At 41.0% G+C, this 18,558-nt stretch overlaps 1 protein-coding gene across 1 annotated transcript in view; it reads left to right on the forward strand.

The window, feature by feature from the left end:
• The window catches only part of cntln (centlein, centrosomal protein), a 111,768-nt gene that overhangs the window by 62,478 nt on the left and 30,732 nt on the right, over window positions 1-18,558 (forward strand). The window contains exons 16-20 of the mRNA XM_058066876.2: window positions 941-1,016; window positions 4,592-4,670; window positions 5,812-6,095; window positions 10,482-10,655; window positions 13,928-14,025. Coding sequence (XP_057922859.2) covers window positions 941-1,016; window positions 4,592-4,670; window positions 5,812-6,095; window positions 10,482-10,655; window positions 13,928-14,025 — 711 coding nt within the window. The remainder of the gene's footprint in view (window positions 1-940; window positions 1,017-4,591; window positions 4,671-5,811; window positions 6,096-10,481; window positions 10,656-13,927; window positions 14,026-18,558) is intronic.

Raw genomic sequence — 18,558 nt, forward strand, 5'->3', positions numbered from 1 at the left:
GATCTCATTATTTTAGCGGCACAACAACCAGTGGCATTTTTAATGTATGCACAATGCATGTGATATTTTGCAGATGAGATGAAGGCCAGCATTAAAAAAAAAATTCTACTTTGACGCCTGAGTGTAGTTTGACACACTAAAGTGTTGTTTTCCTATAAAGAGGTTGCTAATTGGACATCCTCCCCACTCTGTTTTATAGCTAAAACCGCCTGTGATAATATAAAAATGGCATAAGGGAATAGGGATTGAGTCATCTTTTTGTATTCGTAAGATTCCCAGGCATTGGATTCACACACCAGCAATGGGGAGGGTATGGGCGGCCCACAACCGGTCCGCAATATGCTGTTTAGATACCAATTCGCTTGTCCGTCTGAGCCCCCTCCTGACCAGTCTTAACCCTAACTAGCCTCCGGCCTTGTCATGTTCCAGTTAGATCCCCTCTTTCTGTGGTCTTTACCTTTGCTGCCTTTCCTGGGCTCCACCTTAATAAACCCACCAGCGTAAATGTCACTGGCTTCCACCTTCACGTCAAAGGTCACTGTCAATAAACCCGTGTGTGTGTGTGTGTGTGTTTGTGCCGTGTGTCCATCAGCAACTTTGCTCGGCTCCACTCAGCCGAGCCTCTCGCACACGTCTGTCACACGGTGGAGGGCTAATGAAGGCCACAGCCGCTCTCATACATGTTGATGCATTCACCGTCGGCAACAGACGCCACGTTTTTCACTTAATTTACACCTTGCATTTACACTTCCAGCTTAGAAATTGGATGGGGTCATTGATTTCCTGTTAAAAGGTAGGAGGGGAGCTTTGAAATGCACATATTTTGCTTCAAGTGAACTAAATCAACCATAAAAGGCAAATTGGATTTTTGGTCCAAGGGTGGTACACATGCTCGGAGAGTTGGGAACTGTAATGAACTTCAACTTTCCACTTTCCGCAGCGACAGTGAAGAATACTCAGACAGCCTCGACAGTGCACCCTCGGGGGGGACGCCTCATAGACAACACAAGAGAAAGGTGGGTCTATCTTATTAGTAAGAGTGTAATGGTGTATGTATTTGGAATCCTATTTTTGCTATGGTATGGTGGCAGAGTATACAAAGATTATGTCTTGTGAACACTTGGCCTTTACACCAAAATTTAGCATTTAGTTTGTTTTGAATTTTGAATGTTGTCAACTGGTTTTAGATCAGGGGGGACTCGGAGGATGGTCGAAAAGAATGAGCTTATTTCACAAGAAGTCCATTGTCAGTCGGGCATTGTGAACCGCATTGTTGAAAAAGAACGTCATTACCACGCAGACGAGGACCTTCATGAAGGATGCCCCGCCCTGCAACATCTCCACATAGCCAGCTGCCGTTTGACGCCCCTGCACAACCTGAAACTCCATTGTTCCATTGAAGGAAAAAATCCCCAGATTATGATGGTACCCCCTCCAATGTCGGAAGCTATCAATCCAATCCACTTTATTTATATAGCACATTTTATAAACAGAGTTTCCAAAGTGCTGCACAGACTAGGAAAATTAAAAAGTAATAATCCAAAACTAAAAGATCATTTAAGAAATAAAATAGTAAAATAGATATTAAAATATTAAAAACAAGAAACAAAGCAATAAAAGTATAAAAAATAAAACCAATTACAATAAAAACGAAGAACTAAAAGACACAGGACCATACGACTCACTCCCAGTTAAAAGCCAGAGAATAAAAGTGGGTTTTAAGACGAGACTTAAAGCTTTCAATGTTGGGGGCCTTTTTTTTTTACTTGGGAGGGGAGAGAGTTCCATAGTTTGGGGCCAACCACAGAAAAGGCTCGGTCCCGCCTGGTCTTAAGTCTCGTTTTAGGCACCACAAGTTGGAGCTGGCCCTCGGACCTCAGTGACCGCGCTGGAGAAAAGGACTATCAGGACCATCAAGATTCCTTTTTTTCTCATCAGAGAATAACACTTTCTTCCACCTTTCATTTCCACAACGGCAACAAGCTCTTTTTCTTCATAAAACCCTTTTCTTGCAGATGCCGTCTGACGGTTATTGGACATCACTCGGCCCCCGTAACAACCTTTATTTGGACCGAGGATTGTCCCAGCTCCAGATCAGGGCCAGTCATGTGTTTTTGGGTCTACCGTTTGACTCTTTTGTTCCAAAACCCTCAGGATCTTTGAAGAACTTTCATAATGTGTTCAACCTCGAGAGGCGAGAGACCGTGCTTATGCAGTTCAACAATCCGACCGCGTTCAATGAGAGCTTTTTTGCGTGAATACCTGACAGAAAATGACATTGAATCCATACGTTTGCTAAGATTCAGGCTTTTAAAAGCTTTGGGCTTAATATTTTTAATCAGCTGATGAACAGCCAGTGAAACAACTGAGTGTACTTTGTACAATTATATGCTATTTATACACCGTATAAATACAAGTAACATTGAGCAGCTCGGGATGATGGTTGAACTTAACAGTATTTGTTGCATTGGTCCTTCCATGTCAATGCTATGAATTTTTAAAACACACCACTTTTTGGGCTCCTTTCTTCCCATCTCTTCAGGCCATACAGGCCTAATGTTGTGCATTGGTGTCTAACACACCACCTCACAGTAGGATACTGTAACCTCCTGTCAAGGAGAGATGTGAAGGAAAGGAAAGAATGAGCATCCTGTGGGGGATTTTGAAAGAGGAAAGCAAGAGTCAAAACTAGCAAAGAATGGTGACTGACTCAGTTTTTGTCTTTTTTTTTTTTTAGACATATATTTTATTAACCATTTTGGCTATTTGTCTGCCATAAAAGGCTGTTGGACTATGGGGGCTTTTTCTTTACTAGTTTGAATGCTCCCACATGAATGCTCCCACAGCAAAGGAATATTCATTCATTTTCTACCGCTTATCCTCACGAGGGTCGCGGGGGGGGTTGCTGGAGCCTATCCCAGCTGTCTTCAGGCGAGAGGCGGGGTACAGCCAATCACAGGGCATGTATAGACAAACAACCATTCACACTCACATTCATACCTATGGACAATTTGGAGTCGCCAATTAACCTAGCATGTTTTTGGAACGTGGGAGGAAACCGGAGTACCCGGAGAAAACCCACGCATGCACGGGGAGAACATGCAAACTCCACACAGACATGGCCGAAGGTGGAATTGAACTTGGGTCTCCTAGCTGTGAGGCCTGCGCACTAACCACATGTTCGCCGTGCAGCCCACAAAGAAATATCCTTATGATATTTGTACTACATGATGACAACACCATCTCTGTGTGGAGTTTGCATGTTCTCTCTGTGGGTTTTCTCCGGGTACTCCGGTTTCCTCCCACATTCCAAAAACATGCTAGGTTAATTGGCGACTCCAAATTGTCCATAGGTATGAATGTGAGTGTGAATGGTTGTTTATCTATGTGTGCCCTGTGATTGGCTGGCCACCAGTCCAGGGTGTACCCCGCCTCTCGCACGAAGACAGCTGGGATAGGCTCCGGCACCCCCGCGACCCTCGTAAGAATAAGCGGTAGAAAATGAATGAATGATGACATCACAAAAAAAGTGTAATTTTTTTTTTAGTAGACTAAATGTTTTCATTGAAAACATAACAGTAACAGCCACATTAACACTTAATAATGTAATTGGGCTCTGTATCGGCCAATTTATCCGATCCGACAGTTGTGGAATTGACAGGAATAGACACCGTGACTCTGTGGCGACATCCTTTGGTTTGCATCCCCCAAAATAAGATGAACATTTTTTTTCCTAGGGATAAAATAGTGTATTATATTTCACCTTTACCTTTCCATTTCTATTTTTCATTGCCTTTTCCAATTTCTTTTCCGTTGCAGTAGTACCAGTTCACCACTACTATCTTAGGATTGGAAGAGTGTTTTTTTTTTTTCCCCCCCAGCCACCACAAAACCAAGACATAGTATGAACAAACGGCAACAATGGATGCATGTTATCCAAGCATGTCATCCATGCAATGTTTCCTCGAAGTCATCACTTGTAGCGCCTACTTTTTGCCAGGAGGCCAAGTCGGCGCCATGTAGTGGAAAAGGGGCTTCAGTTTCCCGATTTAATTGAACTCATCAGCCCCAGGAAGACTGCCAGCACCCTCATGAGAAGCTTTGTCTGAAACGGTTCATCTCCTGTCGCCTCTTTGTGTCCTCATTATGATCAAACCTGGCGCTGATGCAATCCTACCTGACCGTCATTGGAAGCAAACACAGAGGAGGCAGTGAGGCTCCTTTGATGTCACTACAAACGATCTCACATTGGAGGAGATGTCACACTCGCGCACAGATGACTGCACTGAGACGTGTCATACCGCAAAGAGTGCATCAGGACTTGTAGACAGTGATTGAACAAAGGCGGCCTCCGCGAGCTGCCGTCAGAGCTAATATCACAGAAGAGTAGCACCCAAAGTGGAGCCGAGCGCTACTCAGGTGAATTATTAAAGCTCCGGGTGATTTGTCTTGTCGTGTTAAAGCGAGAGCGCCCTGTGATCACAGTGTCGTTATGAGCCGCGTTGCGGGAAGCGCAACATGTCAACCGCTTGTGTTAGATTATGCACTTGCTTTTCATCACTGTCTTCACCGAAGGCTGCTGTGCTTTCAGTTCGACAGGTGTCAGCCGGCTGCAGAGGCGCAGGTGCTGGCGGCGACGAGCAGGAAGCATGCTGATGTCGGGGATCAAGGTAGCGCAGGTTTGCATATCACACTTAAGCAAAACTGACAAAAATGCATATTTTTAAAATGAGTAAACGATGAAGCACTGTAATGACGAGCTCTTCAAATGGTGGCCCGAGGGCAAAATCTGACCTATGTATGACATCACACCAGCCAGTAAATTTATTGCTCTTTGGAGCAACAGATATTTTTGTAGTAGATTAGCGGAGGGCTCATTATCATAGGGCTCACTCGATGGCGTGCATCCTTAAAAACAAGCACTTTTCTTGATTAGAGGATCTTTGACTGCTTTTTTTAACTAAACTGTGACAAGCATTTTTACAGAACAAACAGTTTTGTATTGGTTATTATTAGATTAGGCTGCACGGCCTAATATATATATATATATATATATATATATATATATATATATATATATGCTTCTAACATGTGTTGCCAGTTTAGATTTAAAAAATATATATATATATATATATAAAATATATTTTTTATTCAAAATAAAAAATATATATATATTGCATATTACATTTTATTTTATTTAAAATTAAATATATATATATATATATATATATATTTTTGTCTAAATAACTGCCAACACATGTTAGTAGCAGGATAATTGTCCTATATATATTATATATTACACTATTATGAGATACTGTACATATTAAAAGGGCTGCATGGCGATTTAGTGGTTAGCGCGCAGACCTCACAGCTAGGAGACCCGAGTTCAATCCCACCCTCGGCCATCTCTGTGTGGATTTTGCATGTTCTCCCCGTGAATGCGTGAGTTTTCTCCGGGTACTCCGGTTTCCTCCCACATTCCAAAAACATGCTAGGTTAATTGGGACTCCAAATTGTCCATAGGTATGAATGTGAGTGTGAATGTTTGTTTGTTTATATGTGCCCTGTGATTGGCTGGCGAACAGTTCAGGGTGTACCCCGCCTTTCGCCCGAAGACCGCTGGGATAGGCTCCAGCACCCCTGCGACCCTGAGGATAAGCAGTAGAAAAAAATGAATGAATGAATTATTAGATTAGTACATTGTATGAGGTTGGTAAATAGATGCTTATGTCCATTGCCTACTTTGAAAGTAGCACCCGTCTTTCTTCCATGTACTTGTAACTCACCTGCATCTGTTTGCCTTTCTGTTAGATAACAAACGGCACAAGTGCTGGGAACGTGGGACGAGAGGCGAGAAGAGGAGGAAACGGATGCTCATAAAGACCCATCACGGTGCTGCGTCCTCCTCCTTCTCCACCTCCTCCTCCTCCCTGCTGCAGCGAGTGGAGTCCCTACAGCGGCACATCAACGTGCTGCGTCGTGCCAGGAAAGATGCTGTGCTCTCAGCCCAAGAGCTGCAGAGGGCCAATGAGAAGATCACAGGACAGCTCAGCTCACTCACTGAGAAACTGAGCAGCAGCAAGCAGCTCACACAGGTAACCCAGAAGAGAGAGTTGGGGGGGGGCTGTAAGGATATGGAAGTTTCTTCCTTGTCTTTTTTTGTGCTGAAGGGGGGCTTAGAGTGCTGAAGTTGTCCTGGTCATACTTGATGAGTTTGGTTGACAAGCAAGTGCAGGTCAGAGCCGCTCCATCACAACCTCTGTGACTTGTCTTGTCCATATGAATGTTTTAACAGCAAGTCTGTCACTACCAGTTGCCTTTCTACAAATGTATACACCAATGTGCACATACGCGCATAACATAGTTTGTTTTATGGTTGGAACTGCTACACAGCCACATTACACCACACAGACATAGCATTATTAGATTAGATTAGATTAGATTCAACTTTATTGTTATTGCTCATGTCACTGGTACAGGGCAACAAAATGCAGTTAGCATCCAACCAAAAGTGCAAATTTATAAATACCTTATTAGTAAATAAATGAAGAAATAGAATAGAACTGTAAATGGACCGATATATGTACAAACTATAACAGACTATGACTATGATACAGTGTGGATATATACAGGGACATAAATGACTATAGTATGGCTAGTATTGCAGATTATACAGATTATAAACAGTATGCACAGTATGAATGTGACAAGATATAATAACAGTAATATGTACAGTAGTGCAATGAAGTTCACACTCACATTCATACCTATGGACAATTTGGAGTCGCCAATTATGCATTATGGATGTCCACATGCAACTCATGAGACCAAATATAATAATGACAATAAAAAATATTAAAACATTTAATACTTGATTTTAATCAAAATTGGAACACACACATGAAGCTGCACGATTGTAATTGTTTTCCTATCCGATAATATTTTATTTTTGTTTGAACATTGCACTTTTTTTCATAAGTCTATTACTTAATTCTCTGATTTCTGTCACTTTCTCATACTGTTAGGATCTATTTTTCAATGTGGCCGTAATGCATTAAATACCACCTGCTGCTTTCCAACTGGATTTTTCTCATATTACTTACAGAATTCCTCATCATCCAATATATGTTAAAAACTAAAAAAAATTTGGGTGAATTTTATGAACTGAAACATGGCAGCAGCTATGCATGGCGTCAGCATGTTCACCAACAGGACTCATACAAGTACCACTGTACTTGACGGGGTCAGAGTAGTGACCTCATAGTGATGCTACCTCGGATGTGGCCCCACCGAGCCATCTGATTGCCAAGTCCATTAATTACACACACACACACACACTGCAGTAGACTTGGAGGGCTTGTTGTCTTGTTTTGTTTCCTCTTTACTCCTGCAGTATTAATGCTCTCACTCTACCATAGGAAGTTGCAGCTACAGTCTTGTTGCCCTCCTAGGGAAGGGCAAGAGGTGATGCACTTGGGTCTGTTCCAGCCAGCCCAGGCCGCAGCTTTCTAACACACACTGGATACATGTAATTGGCTTAGGACAGCCTCCACGGGGGCATCATGTGAGAGGCACTATGGCAGTTTTACAGGAACTTGTTCGCGTTGCGTCTCATGATGCATCGGCCGTTCTACCATTTGAATTGAAATGATTTTGTTGTCTGTGGCTTTTATCATATAAATACTCGAATGAAATGCAGGAAAAACTGTTTTGTCACATAGTTAAATTTGAATATATTGATCTCTTTTTGTAATTGTCTTACATGGGGATACATTATATTGATAGTCATTTGTAGTACAGCTACATATGCAATCCCTGTTTTAATATTCTTTCATTTACTTTTCTAAAAGGATGTCCTCCTTTGCACACACAAATCCTCAACAAACTGTAATGACGATGTTTGTGGTTCAGGAAGACTCACCAAAGCAAATCCAATTGCATTGTTCATGTAAGATATTTTTTTATGACATTCTTATTTTCAGCATTCCATTCACGTTATGTCTATTTTTGGGAGATTCCACATTTAACAGTGGATTCCGTTTTTATTGGCCAATTCAGCGATTCCGTCAAAATCATTAGGCCGTACATCTACTGCTACCAAGGTGCAGTTTTATATGGATCCTGTTCAAATTTGAAAAGTGGATCTATCCCAGCTGTCTTCGGGCGAGAGGCAGGGTACATTGGCTGGTTGCCAGCCAATCACAGGGCACATATAGACAAACAACCATTCACACTCACATTATTACCTATGGACAATTTGGAGTCACCAATTAACCTAGCATGTTTTTGGAATGTGGGAGGAAACCGGAGTACCCGGAGAAAACCCACGCACGCACGGGGAGAACATGCAAACTCCACACAGAGATGGCTGAGGGTGGAATTGAACTCTGGTCTCCTAGCTGTGAGGTCTACGTGCTAACCACTCGTATGCCGTGCAGCCCGGAAAAACAAGCTTTTTTATTTAACTCGCAAAATAATGAAGGTATATTTTGGGGAAAAAAATATGTTGCCGGCATGCAGCCTTAAACTGTTGAACTTTTTTCCAAAAATTGAAACAAAAACAAAAAATAAGTCAAAACACTAGGAGTTGTAACTGCTACTACTAATCATTAATTGATGTGTATCTTTGTAAAGGAACCAGGGAGTCATGAAATAGATGCTACTATGTTTTGAAGTATCAATTTTGCTGTCAGCGTTTTTTACCCGAGGACTAGAGCACACATCTTGTGCTGGAAGACACAACCATCCAAGGAGAGCGGACGTTCTAAGTGTTGTTGCTGTTGTGGACAGAAGTAGAGTAAGACAAATGCTCGATGTGAAATCAACCTCAAAAAAAGTTTAAATCTTGCTGGCACTACATATTTTCTGAAGGTGCCCAGCTTATTTTTGGGACAAGTGGCTATTCCTGCAGCCTTATTTATATACTCTCCACGTGATTGACTGTCACTCTGAGCCACGTTAGTCAAGAGAGGTGTCTTGTCTCGCAAGCCCTAATGGACCGCCAGTATATCATCGGTCTATGTCAGTGTCATGTCTCAGCAGGGCTGAATTTGGCCGGTGAAATCAAAGCCTGTCTTACAGGAAGTGTCATCAATGCCACTCTTAATTCGCCCGACACTGCCACCGCATCCTTCCCTCTCTCCATCACTCTCACCCTAAGTCTCTCGGGGGGAGGTGCACGGGTTTCTTCAATAGAACACAGGAAACCTAAAACAAGAGGGATTCTATTAAAAGGTGTCAGCCAGCAAGCAGATATCAATAAGCGGCACAGGGAGCTCACCTGTGGGAATCTGCGGTTTCAAGTGCGTGTCGTAATGTATCATGTCTCCTATTAGTGCCATTAGGCATTCCTGATTTTCATATGTTACCAGAACATATTTGGTTAAAAGCGTCCTCATTGATGTCCATTGACCTCCTTTTTCACAGTGTTTTTATTACAGTATGTCGTGGGGAAACAAATATATAAACAATCCAGACTTTATGGTAGGTTTAATTTAAACGAGATAGACCGAACATCAGTTTTCTATGCCGCTTATCCTCACTATGGACACTGGTATGCTGGAGCATATCCCAGTTGTCTTCAAGCAAGAGGCAGGGTACACCCTGGACTGGTTGCCAGCCAATCACAGGGCACATATAGACAAACAACCATTCACACTCACATTCATACCTATGGACAATTTGGAGTCACACAGAGAATCGAACCCACTCGAACTCCGCCACTGTTAGAATAAAATGTAGATAGAATGAATATAGCGTTAGTTATCACCCTTATATCCATTTGCTTAGTCAATAGAAAAAGTGTTTGAATGTGCTAAAGAGGGAAGGTTCCTAATCAGAGACCCCCAGCGACCCCCAGGTCCTGGAGGTGCCTGGATGCGCCAACAGCAACCCTGCAGATGTTCATGTTAATCCTGCAAGAATGTGTCAAGATAAGAAGTCATAAAACAATAAAAGTAATTACTCTCACATATACACACACACATAGACAAATAAATACACCTCGTGCAACTGACTCCCCCCCCCCCCTCCCCTTAGAGTTGCACGACCATGTAGTAGGGACCCCCAAAAAGAGAGGAGTGTGAACTGCATATTCAGAGTGGAGCGGCACGTCACTGGGTATGTGGTTTCACTCTCCTCGCTGCGAGTAACTTTAAATATTGTTGTCTGTCTCTTCTGTATTTGTGTAATTAAGTGTTTTTATAAATGTCACAGGAGTTTGAACCTGACAGCCACCGAGACCAAAAATTAGAAAACATTTGGATTTGATTGAGGGGAAATAAGTATTGGACCTCATGCAAAACCTGACTTAGTACTTCAGTCAGAGAAACCCTTGTTGGCAAGCACAGAGGTTCAACGTTCCTTGCAGCTTGTCATCCTGTGAACCCTGGTTCTCCTATAGTAACAATTAAGCATGTTTTAGCATAGTAAAATAATATACCATGATTATATTCAAGTATATTCCTTGGTTTACTCTATAGAAGCTGACGTCTGAGCTGGCGGGTGTGGAGCAGCAGAAGAAGGTCCTGGAGATGGAGGTGGAGCAATGGAGACAAAGTACATTCCCTCATCACACGATGCAATCGCCAGTAAAAGCAGAGTGCTCCTGCCGGACCCTGGAGGCCGAGGTCAAACAACTGCAAGCCAAAATCAGGGTCAGTGCACTCCTAGGACACTTCATTAGGTACATAACTACCTAATGAGAGACAGCAGTTTAGATGAAGAACACAGCAAAACAAGACAAACACTTGCTACCCACAGTAACATTTGGTGGTGGTTACATTATGCTGTGGGGCTGTGTGCCCAGTGCAGGTAATGCAATCATACTATAATTGTAGTTTGAATTATATTCTGCCTTTAGTCCACCGTGAAATTGTATTTATATTAATAATTTGTAATTATGGTTATTTTTCTATAATTCGTTTATTTTTAAAATACATAAAAAACCACAAACATGTAGATTTCCGTCATGGGAAATCTATTAATATTAATAATTTGTAATTATGGTTATTTTCTATAATTTATTTATTTTTAAAATACATTAAAAACACAAACATGTAGATTTCCATCATGGGAAATCCATTAATATTAATAATTTCAAATTATGGTTATTTTTCTATAATTTATTTGTTTTTAAAATACATTAAAAAACACAAACATGTAGATTTCCGTCATGGGAAATCCATTAATATTAACATTAATAATTTGTAATTATGGTTATTTTCTATAATTTATTTATTTTTAAAATACATTAAAAACACAAACATGTAGATTTCCATCATGGGAAATCCATTAATATTAATATTAATAATTTCAAATTATGGTTATTTTTCTATAATCTATTTGTTTTTAAAATACATTAAAAAACACAAACATGTAGATTTCCGTCATGGGAAATCCATTAATATTAACATGAATAATTTGTAATTATGGTTATTTTCTATAATTTATTTATTTTTAAAATACATTAAAAACACAAACATGTAGATTTCCATCATGGGAAATCCATTAATATTAATATTAATAATTTCAAATTATGGTTATTTTTCTATAATTTATTTGTTTTTAAAATACATTAAAAACACAAACATGTAGATTTCTGTCATGGGAAATCCATTAATATTAACATTAATAATTTGTAATTATGGTTATTTTCTATAATTTATTTATTTTTAAAATACATTAAAAACACAAACATGTAGATTTCCATCATGGGAAATCCATTAATATTAATATTTTGTAATTATGGTTATTTTTCAATAATTTATTTATTAAAAAAAAAAAAAGCACAAATGTAGATTTCCGTCATGGGGAATTTACAATATATTAAGAAAAGATTGAATGTATTAAATACACAGATATTCAGTATTATCACATCAAAAAGTTATCCAACTCCTTAATCCTTGACCATTTTACTAAACCCCCAAAACTCCTTCAAGGTTTTACTTTTAAATCAGGTAGTGTTTAAAAAAAAAAAAACATCTTCAGCCTTTCAATTTACTTTTCAATTTACGCTTATCACCTGAAATTGCATGTGATTTCAACACGAATTAGCATTTCTTACCATTTGATCTTATTAGGGAGCACCTGTCAGAATGACGAGCGCGGCGGAATAACAGTAGAGACGTGCCCCACATCACAGAGAGCTAGAGAGAGAGGTGCGAGCCATGCCCTCGCCCTCGCCGGCTCGTCAGTGTCATGGAGCAGATTGCCGCTGTCGTTACACTTGGCACAGAAAGTCATGTTAGGTGACAGCAAAAAAAAGAAAAGAGGGGATGCCATGTGGGGGATGTTATCAAAAGCTTGCACTACTTGCTCCTCCCACGAGAGACAAGAGGTCCTTTTAAAAGCAAAATGAACACGCACACACAAATTCCATCATTTTTGAGAGAATTGGGGAATTCACGAAAATATTCACCGCACTGTTGAACTGTGATAGAAGCCCCTGATAGTCTTCCTCACTATTCAAAGCAGACAAATGTGAAATAGATTAATTCACTACTCTACTGTTTTTGCCTTTTACTGTTGATAAATAGACATGTTCATTTAGCTTTCAGAGAAAATCATCGTCAGAAAGTTAAACCATTTCCGACAAGGCCAATCTTGTCGGAATAATTTGGGTATGGCAGTTTAGAAGAACAAAAATTGTCATTTTGCATCAAGTTTTAAGACTTCCTTAAATTTTCATTCATTTATTTTCTACTGCTTATCCTCATGAGGGTGCTGGAACCTATCCCAGCTGCATTCGGGCGAGAGTCGGGGTACACTCTGGACTGGTGGCCAGCCAATCCCAGGGCACATATAGACAAACAACCATTCACACTCACATTCATACCTATGGACAATTTGGAGTCGCCAATTAACCTAGCATGTTTTTGGAATGTGGGAGGAAACCGGAGTACCCGGAGAAAACCCACTCATGCACGGGGAGAACATGCAAACTCCACACAGAGATGGCTGAGGGTGGGATTGAACTTGGGTCTCCTTGCTGTGAGGCCTGCGCCTTATCCACTCGGTCGCCCTCTTTAAATTTTCTTGCATTCATTCATTTTCTACCACTTATACTCACAAGGGTTGCGGGGGTGCTGGAGCCTATTCCAGCTGTCTTCAGGCGAGAGGCGGGGTACACCCTGGACTGGTGGGCAGCCAATCACAGGGCACATATAGACAAACAACCATTCACACTCACATTCATACCTATGGACAATTAGGAGTCGCTAATTAACCTAGCATGTTTTTGGAATGTGGGAGGAAACCAGACTACCCTGAGAAAACCCACGCATGCACGGAGAGAACATGCAAACTCCACACAGAGATGGCCGAGGGTGGAATTGAACTTGGGTCTTCTAGCTGTGAGGCCTGTGCGCTCCTTAAATTTTAACCTTTTAATTTTTTTGGAGAGTTTCTGTTGTTTTTTTATACACCCCGTATAAAAGCCATAAAAAGTTGATTGACCCCGGGCTCACACTAAATCTGTCGCTGGAGTTCGCTGCTGCGTCTACCAGAGTCGATGTGGGCGGCAAGCCGGACTGGATCAGGTCCGGAGCCGCAATAGATTCAGTGTGAGCCCGGAGTCATTTGACGTAAGAATAACAGAATGTGAAAAAATAAATGCTTCTCAGAGACTGTCTTGAATCGTGTCTATAATAACGTGAAGCGTATATGAGGGGAGTCAAGAGCGGTGTGGGTCTCTAAATCATTATCATTTCCAAGCAATGCCCTTTATCGCATCCACTTTGGAAAATACACTTTCCTCTTAACCTCTTTTAGCACCTTCCCCCCCTCCCGCTGTAACTATAATGAGGAGGCATGCTGCGTCTGACCTGTCATCAGCCGTGTCGCACCCCCCTTCCTGATATCGCACTGAAACACATTAACACACACACACACACACACACTGACGGCAACCTCCCTCCTCCCCCACCAGAGTACAAGTGCGGAGGTCACGAGGCAGGTGGCGGCTAACAAAGCCCTGCGAGGCCAACTGCAGGAGAAGGACGACAAGCTCCGCCAGCTGCAGGACAAGTTAGTCACTTCTTCTGTCTCTCTCTTTCTCTCTCCTCCCTCTCGCATCCCTCGCTCTCTCTTTGTCTCGCCCACCCTCCCCCATCCTGCCTCCCTATCAGCTGCTGCTCTAATCCACAGTGTTTGATTCCACCGTGTGGCAGCTCGCAGGCTCGTGCACTCCTATAACTTGCAATGTTGGGTGACTCCTGAGAAATGCCACAGGAAAAGGACGGCATCTGTAAAGCTGACGTCAGTCTATAACAGCGTGTCATAACAATCCCTAGATATGCAAGAGTTGAAAAACCTTACAATCATACACCATTTGTGTGTATATATATATATATATATATATATATATATATACATACATACATATATATATACGATATATTTAAGAATCTTACAATCATACACCATTTGTACATATATATATATTTCCATATATATGTATGTATGTATGTGTGTATATATATGTATGTATGTATGTATATATGTATGTATATTTTATACGTATATATATATATATTTCCCTATATATGTGTGTGTGTATATATGTATATATATATGGGTATATATATGTATATATATATATATGTATGTATATATGTACGTATATATATATGTATATGTATATATACACTATATGATCAAATACAGTAATTCAATCATGTTTTGGTTGTTTTTTAAATTTAAAACGCAACCAAAATATTCTGTTATATAATTTAATATAGTGAAAGAATGAAATATTATTGTATTGAAATATTATAATAGTGTATTGTGTTACCACATGGAAAAATACAAGCTCAGTGCATTCGGAAAAGGCACTGACATTTTACTTTTTCAATCATATGAAAAATATGAATATAATTTTTAGTGTGAACAGTTGTCTTCAGCATTCACACAATTATGCATGAGCAAGCAAAAACACAAACCGCTACAGGAATTATGGTGTGTGGCCGTGTGGGTGTCTCTTATGTGTGTTGGTGTGTGTGTGTGTGTCATGTCGTACCGCTGTTGTTTATGTGGGTAGCTGATCTGGACTTGCTGATCAAAGCAGCGTTATTGATCGATTGTGTGCCGCAGGAGCTGCCGTTTTGGCCTGTGACATGAAAAACCCACACAGCATCGCTCTTTGCCTGTGGGCCGCAAGTCCTAATGAGTTAGATGGTGCACACAGTGTGGCACCCGCCGCATTACGCTTGCTGTAATGTAATGCTGGAAACACTTTCACATAGGGAGGAACCTGAGCCTCGTCTCGGGCATTTAAAGTAGAACCTCCAAGGCCAAACACAATCTGTTCCCACAGAAAACAAATCATATTTTTCCAAAATTGTAAAAAGAATTTATGAAGTGATGACATGACATATACAGTGGAAGTGGGCATGTGAGTCCGCTTAACTTTCGGAAACGTTAAAGGAAATAGCCAGATAGAGACATGGCATCTGTACAGCTAAAATTAACAGTGGAGTCCCTTTCACTTGTGTCACAAATGAAGCCACAAAAACACGCACCTCTTAACTCACCTAGCTCAAATCTTGCAACATAATCTACCGCATTTTTGTCAAATAGTTGCCACGCCTCAAATAATCACATCTGTAAAGCTGAGGTTAACATTGGAGTCCACTTACTAAGTCCGGTCACATCCTTATAAAGAAAGCCAAAGTAAAAGCAAAACATACGTGTAGACATAATCTTGATGTGAGAGATCCTATACCATTGCCTCTGCGCTTATTGATGCCATGCCCCGATTAGCATAATCAGACACTTAGATAAGTAAACACCACACCTTGAGTAATTTCAGTAGGCCTTAATGACCTTTATTATGACTGATGCCACCATGAGTAGAAAAGTAGAAATAATGGCCTCTGCTTTTGTTGACGCCGTACCTCAGTGAATCGCCCATTGCGGCGATAATTCATCACCGCAAGTCATCGGCCAACCATATTTTTCCAGCATATGCGTGGCATTTGTAAAAATGAACTCAACGATGGAGTTCTTGTACATATCCTGTAGAGCTGCAACAATTAATCAATGATTAATTATCCAGTTAATCGACAGCTATTTTGGTGTTCGATTGAACGTTTTTTTGTTTTTTATGTGAATATCCTCTGGTTTCAGCCTCTTCCAAAAACATGCTAGGTTAATTGGCGACTCCAAATTGTCCATAGGTATGAATGTGAGTGTGAATGATTTTTGTCAAATAGTTGCCACGCCTCAAATAATCACATCTGTAAAGCTGAGGTTAACATGGGAGTCCACTTAAGTCAGGTCACATCCTTAAAGAAAAGCCAAAGTAAAAGCAAAACATACGTGTAGACATAATCTTGATGTGAGAGATTCTATACCATTGCCTCTGCGCTTATTGATGCCATGCCCCGATTAGCATAATTGGACACTTAGATACGTAAACACCACACCTTGAGTAATTTCAGTAGGCCTTAATGACCTTTATTATGACTGATGCCACCATGAGTAGAAAAGTAGACATAATGGCCTCTGCTTTTGTTGACGCCGTACCTCAGTGAATCGCCCATTGCGGCGATAATTCATCACCGCAAGTCATCGGCCAACCATATTTTTCCAGCATATGCGTGGCATTTGTAAAAATGAACTCAACGATGGAGTTCTTGTACATATCCTGTAGAGCTGCAACAATTAATCAATGATTAATTATCCAGTTAATCGACAGCTATTTTGGTGTTCGATTGAACGTTTTTTTGTTTTTTATGTGAATATCCTCTGGTTTCAGCCTCTTCCAAAAACATGCTAGGTTAATTGGCGACTCCAAATTGTCCATAGGTATGAATGTGAGTGTGAATGATTTTTGTCAAATAGTGGCCACGCCTCAAATAATCACATCTGTAAAGCTGAGGTTAACATGGGAGTCCACTTAAGTCCGGTCACATCCTTAAAGAAAAGCCAAAGTAAAAGCAAAACATACGTGTAGACATAATCTTGATGTGAGAGATCCTATACCATTGCCTCTGCGCTTATTGATGCCATGCCCCGATTAGCGTAATCAGACACTTAGATAAGTAAACACCACACCTTGAGTAATTTCAGTAGGCCTTAATGACCTTTATTATGACTGATGCCACCATCAGTAGAAAAGTAGAAATAATGGCCTCTGCTTTTGTTGACACCGTACCTCAGTGAATCGCCCATTGCGGCGATAAGTCATCCCCGCAACTCATCAGCCAGCCATATTTTTCCAGCATATGCGTGGCATTTGTAAAGATGAACTTTCCTGTAGAGCTGCAACAATTAATCAATGATTAATTATCCAGTTAATCGACAGCTATTTTGGTGTTCGATTGAACCTTTTTTTTAATGTGAATATACTCTGGTTTCAGCCTCTTCCAAAAACATGCTAGGTTAATTGGCGACTCCAAATTGTCCATAGGTGTGAATGTGAGTGTGAATGATTAATCCAGGCCTCTCGCCCGAAGACAGCTGGGATAGGCTCCAGCACCCCCTACCCTCATGAGGAAAAAGCTGTTGAAAATGAATGAATGAATGAAATTGTCCATAGTTCTGAATGTAAGTGTGAATGATTAATCCAGGCCTCTTGCCCGAAGACTACTGGGATAGGCTCCAGCATACCCTCGACCCTGTTTTTTGAAAATAGGCTGTAATGTAAAGAAGTAAATAAGCAAATTTTGCTCCACCGCGGAACATCTCGGACCTCAGAGGTGTTTGAAAGTATAAAGTAGTATCGTCCTTCTGTTTCATCTCTGAAGACCTTCCTCCTTCCCTCTTTGTCAAGCATGCTGTGTCGTGCGCTTGCCGTCCTCAATAATGCATCCAGGGCATGTTTACCATCACAGTGGGGATGCGTTGTGTGTTTGGATGTGACCAAAGCACCGGCGGATCACAGCCAAACAGAGCGAACATCCCTTCCACTGAGTTTCCACGACACCTCACACACACACACACACATTTGTAGCTTACCGTCTCTTGGAGCCCACCCCTCCGTTTGCCTCCATGGAGGGACCCTCAGAATGAAAGACATGTCTAGACACCTCTGAAATATACATTTCAGCACACAGGGACCCGGGCTGCTTCGACTTAAAGATGAGGGGAAAAAAGAAAAAAAAAAAAAAAAAGAATTTCAAAGTACATCGGCATGTCCTCAGTCAATATCCGGCACTGTGGCGCTGCTTTATTTATGAAGGTGCTTCTTTCATCTTTTGAACTGTTGTCTATCAGCCACATCAAGTGTCCACACACGCTCTCTCTCCGTTCTTAACACTCCTGTTATCATTACAATGCACGCATGTTTGATGAACAATATTGCCGCAACAAGCGGCAGAACAAAGGGAACAAACGTGGCGAGTGATCAGAGTGTAGTTTCCAGCCTTTTCTTGCTAACACTCATAAATACAGATCACACGCCGCAGAGACCCAGCACCGTACCGTATATCCCTCATTCTTTTTCATCCTCTATTCTTTTTGGCCTGCACAAGAAGACAAAGGGAACATCTAAAATAAATGTTGTCCATCTAATTGCCATTAGCGGCGGGGCAGAGGGAGCCGCCGGGGGCCCTTATT

The sequence above is a fragment of the Doryrhamphus excisus genome, linkage group LG9, assembly GCF_037039965.1.
Source record: "Doryrhamphus excisus strain RoL-2023G ecotype Guam linkage group LG9, RoL_Dexc_Guam_v1.1, whole genome shotgun sequence".
Lineage (NCBI taxonomy): Eukaryota > Metazoa > Chordata > Actinopteri > Syngnathiformes > Syngnathidae > Doryrhamphus > Doryrhamphus excisus.